This window comes from Gigantopelta aegis, chromosome 7 (assembly GCF_016097555.1).
Source record: "Gigantopelta aegis isolate Gae_Host chromosome 7, Gae_host_genome, whole genome shotgun sequence".
NCBI lineage: Eukaryota > Metazoa > Mollusca > Gastropoda > Neomphalida > Peltospiridae > Gigantopelta > Gigantopelta aegis.
Genome location: NC_054705.1, coordinates 34520099 through 34525098, shown reverse-complemented (window position 1 = coordinate 34525098; position 5000 = coordinate 34520099). Strand labels below are relative to the sequence as shown.

General features: G+C 35.4%; 1 protein-coding gene across 1 annotated transcript in view; it reads left to right on the top strand.

Annotated features, from left to right (window-relative positions):
* The window catches only part of LOC121378038 (neurogenic protein big brain-like), a 45567-nt gene that overhangs the window by 39713 nt on the left and 854 nt on the right, over positions 1-5000 (top strand). The window contains exon 5 of the mRNA XM_041506135.1: positions 3389-3819. Within this exon, the coding sequence (XP_041362069.1) occupies positions 3389-3801 (413 nt within the window). The 3' untranslated portion in view covers positions 3802-3819. The remainder of the gene's footprint in view (positions 1-3388; positions 3820-5000) is intronic.

The following is a 5000-nucleotide window of genomic DNA, read 5'->3' as shown; positions in this document are numbered from 1 at the left end:
ATCCGGCTTCTCAAGATCTGTATTTCAGCACAGCACTACACCTGCAACGTCTATTGACTGTCAATATATGGGTTTTCATGACGGGATGCAACCCATCTCGTCCCTACAAGCTGTGCACCCTAACGACCTTAACGAGGCCATATAGATCGGACTTTAAACTTTTAGACCTTCGTTCACAAGTTTATGTCGAAATTACTTTCTTTTTTTAATATTATTAAATAGTCCGATCTTCTCTTCTTTCTCTTATTTATGTTTGGACTGTCCTTCTAAAATTCTCCAAAATTATATAAATATTCGACCGAGCAGTCAATTCTTTTTATTTTTGGCTGTAACTTCTGTTAACGTTTTTACTAATTGCTATTTTCAAAATTCTGCCCATTTTCAACTCTACCCCCCCTCCATCCCGAGTCAGGCCACCGATCTTATCTAATTTCTTTTTGACCACCCGATCTAATCTAGCGACTAAATTTAAATTTAGCCCACTATTTAATATTTGGATGTAAATTTCAAAATCGTCCGCTTAATTTTTTTTCTGTCCCGGGACAAGCCCCTGGCTATCCAGAGACAGGCCCCGGGACGGACATGCTCGAAACTCTAGTGGTATATGAGCATGTAAAAATTATTCGCACTCGCACACTCAAGACGAAAAACCCCAAACCGTGATGGTATAGCCATAAAATCTGTTTATACTAGTATACAATCCAGAGTTTATTACTACACCCCCCCCCCCCCCCCCCCCCCCCCCCCCACCCCACTGTTTTTTCAATGTTGAAATAGACCAACAAGTTCGCCTATTGCATAAATAGTCTCGCCCGATATTTTTAGAATTTGTATGCTCCCGAATAACGCTATAAAAGGCGAAGTGTAATTGGTCGATATTTAAATTGTTATTTATAGATGAAATGTCACCTGGACATGGGAGTCCACACAATGCTGTTAGATCTACTGGTAGACCAGTAGAGCTGATTTTAATCAGATTGAGTTCTGTTCAGAATAGATTCGACTCAGACTTGTCTGTCCAAACAGAATTACATTAATCTATTTGTATTGCCTTTGACAGTGACAAATTATCTTTTAAAAAAGCAATTTGTAAATAAATAAAAAACACAAAAACACAAAATCACGCAAAAAAATAAACCCAACCTCACAACAAAAACTAAAACATAAACATCATACAAAAAAACCCACACGAAACATTATTAATTCGACTATTGAAAGTTCCCGTCTTCCAAATAACGCAAGCCACAGCTTTCTTGGCTAAGCCAGTACTGTTAAGGCCTAAAAAAAAATGTGTATGTTTTCGGGAACGAGCTGAAACAAGTTATGTAGGATCGGTCGGACGAAATTTTAAAACAAACGCCTATGCTCTTTTCTCTTTTTGTCAACGATATTGAACTTGACCTGTTAAACCACTGCAATAACTCTTACGAATTGAAATATTTGAACTTATTATTGCTAATGTATGCTGATGACACAGTTATTTTTTCAGAAAGTATAGAAGGCTTGCAAGAAATGTTAAATTGTCTAAATATATATTGTTATAAGTGGAATTTATGTATTAATACCGATAAGACCAAGGTTCTTATATTTCGTAACGGAGGTATTATACGAGATAATGAAAAGTGGTATCTAGGGGATAACGAATTGGAAATAGTAAATGAATTCAATTATCTGGGATTGGTATTAAAATTCAATGGAAAGTTTGTTGAGACACAAAAATGCATTGCTAATCAAGGTCGCAAAGCTTTATTTGGTTTGCTGAGAAAATTAATGATTGTAACCTTAATGTAGAAACTAAGTTATATTTGTTTGATACTTATGTTAGCAGCATATTAAGCTATTGCTGCGAGATTTGGGGATACCATAGCGCTACAGATATTGAAAAGGTACACATCGATTTCTGCAAAAGAATACTTGGTGTAAGTAAAAAATGTACTAATATGATGGTATTCGCAGAACTTGGTCGCTTTCCTTTAACCACTTCTCGAAAATTCAGAATTATTAAATATTGGCTGAAAATATTAAATACTAACAAATGTATTTTAAAGAGCTGCTACGAATTATTATTAGATGATATCAATCTCCCTAGATTTAATTGGGCAAATTCTGTGAAAAATATTCTACTAGAAGTAGGCCTTCCTCACATATGGGATAGCCAACAGGTCGAAAATAAAACTTCTTTCTTATTCACAGTTAAACAACGTTTAGAGGATCACTTCATCCAGGATTGTAACAGAATAATTGATTCGTCATCTAAAGGATTCTTATATCAACATCTAAATCCTACTCATAATGTCAAGAACTATCTAAAAAAACGCCTTGAATTTGTATACAGCAAACTGATTACCAAAATACGATTATCTGACCATTGCCTTTGTATTGAAGTCGGGAGACGCCAAAATACCCCAAGAGAAAAACAGATTATGTACACTATGTGATAATGAAACAATCGAAGACGAATTCCATTTTATTCTGAGTTGTCCTTTTTACCATGATCTAAGAATAAATTACATAAAGAAATACTTCTACGTCAGACCTTCCGTGTTTAAGTTAATCAAACTATTGAACTCGGAAAATATAAAAACTTTAAACAATCTTGGAAAATATTTATACAAGGCTTTTCTAAGAAGGGAAATGTTCATTAAAAATTAATATATTATGTTTACCCTCCTATTGACATTTTATATACTCTATTCATGTAATTTTGATTGTTAAATATCACACTATGTATATATGCACAACTGTTACTATGATAATAATATTGATGTTTATGTCGCGCCTATAGCCAGGATGGCTTTGGATAATAAAGAATCACTTGGCTACTCTTTTTAACTACCTCGGTGGATCCATTCAGCTGACCAGGGTTTTGTCTCGTTCCAACCAGTGCACCACAACTGGGCAAAGGCCGTGGTATGTGCTTTCCTGTCTGTGAGAAAGTGCATATAAAAGATCCCTTGCTGCATTAGGAAAAATGTAGCGGGTTTCGTCTAATGACTATGTGTCATAATTACCAAATGTTTGACATCCAATAGCCGATGATTAATTAATCAATGTGCTCCTGTGGTGTCGTTAAACAAAACAATCTTTAACTTTCTACCTACATATTAATAATACTACTACTAATAAAATAATAATAATAACGTTGAAAAAAAGGTCGATCCTTTTTTCTAGGTTGGGTAGGGTTGCCTGCAACACACAATTCTTTTAGGTCCAGCCAAATGGGTTATTTCTCGTTCTAACCAGTGCACCACGACTGGTATATCAAATGCTGTGTTATGTGCTATCCTGTCTGTGGGATAGTGCGTATAAAATATTCCTAATTAATAAATAACTCAATGTGCTCTAGTGGTGTCGTTAACCAAAACAAACTTTATCTTTCATTTTTCAGATGACATTAGCTCACCTATTCATTCATTTCCTTCCGGCCTCACCACACCAACGTACACCAACAGCAGTGACCATCAATATGGCAACCATGTCGACAACCACCTCGTCGATCGCCCAGCGAACATGTCTTCGCCGAACCCTGGCGTCAACTATGGGAACTACCCCATCCCGGACGAAGATTTAGGGGTAGGGAACACTTACGCCGGCCAGAGTTTGGGACGAAGACATTACAGCACGTGTTATATGCCCGTGGACACTACGAACAACGGGGCGGAGAATCATGCATATTCATTCGACAGCCACCCGAGACGTATTCCTCCGCCGCCTCCACCGCGCATGTCACGTCCGCCGGAATTTCCGCCTGAGGAAATTCTTCTCAACGACGTTAGAGTTGATGCGTACTCAAAGAGTTAAGATGAAATGTATAGCATTGTGGGTAATTTAACGTCTTAAGAATATGTGTGTATATATATAGTATATATATATATATATATATATATATATATTGTTGTTGTTTTTCTTCTTTTTTTTCTTTTAATAATATGAATTAAAATGGAGCATTTCAAGCAAATTGAGCGTTATTATTATTGTTATTGTTATTATTATTATTATTATTATTATTATAAAGGAAATGGGGGAAATCAATATTCGGGCCTCTGAAAATTGCGAGATCGATCGTTTCGTTCGCGCGTTGCTCGCGCAAATCTGATTTGCATAACCTACATTTTGTTCGCGCGAAATTTGGAACACCTTTTACTTGGATATAACGGATTATGCAAAAAGGAAATTAGTTACATGGATTTATTTCTGCGTAACCGATAAATGGGTCACGCAGATTTTCAATGCTCAGAGTCCTAGAAATATTAGACTGATCAGAAATGCACTGAATATACAGATAATTAAATTCTAAGCAAGGAAATTTAAGTATTATACATTTAATAATTCAAAAGGTTATATTACCCGGAAACAGTGTTACAATTGTTACAAAATTTTTATAGTGACTTTAACTTGAGTCTGGAATTGAGTTCTTTAAGCTGTATTTTAACTGAGCTTTACACTTTTTATATTGTGATGTTGACCATCAAAGTTATAAAGTTTGTTTTGTTTAACGACATTATTAATAATCGACTATAGGACGTCAAACATTTGGTAATTTCGACTTATAGTTGTTAGAGAGGAAACCTGCTATATGTTTCCATTAGTAGCAAGGGGTCTTTTATATGCACCATACCACAAACAGGATAGCACATACCACGGCAGTTGTGGTGCACTGGCTGGAATGAGAAATAGCCCAATGGGTCCACCGACGGAGATCGATCCCAGACTGACTACACATTGTTGACCATCAAATTATTAATATATTTACCTTTGATTGACATCCAATAGCTGTAGCATGTTTTGAACATTAAAAGTCCTATGTCAAATTAATGTTCATAATGGTGTGTTATTTTTACATTTATTTGTAATATTTAACTACAAATTAATCAATCCCACGCATAATTTTTCCATAATTAACTCAAGAATAATACTTTTTAAAAGTCTTGTACTGGACAACAAGATAAATATAGCATGGCCACCATCTTTGTTTCTTTGTCAGTTGTCTGCAAAGAATT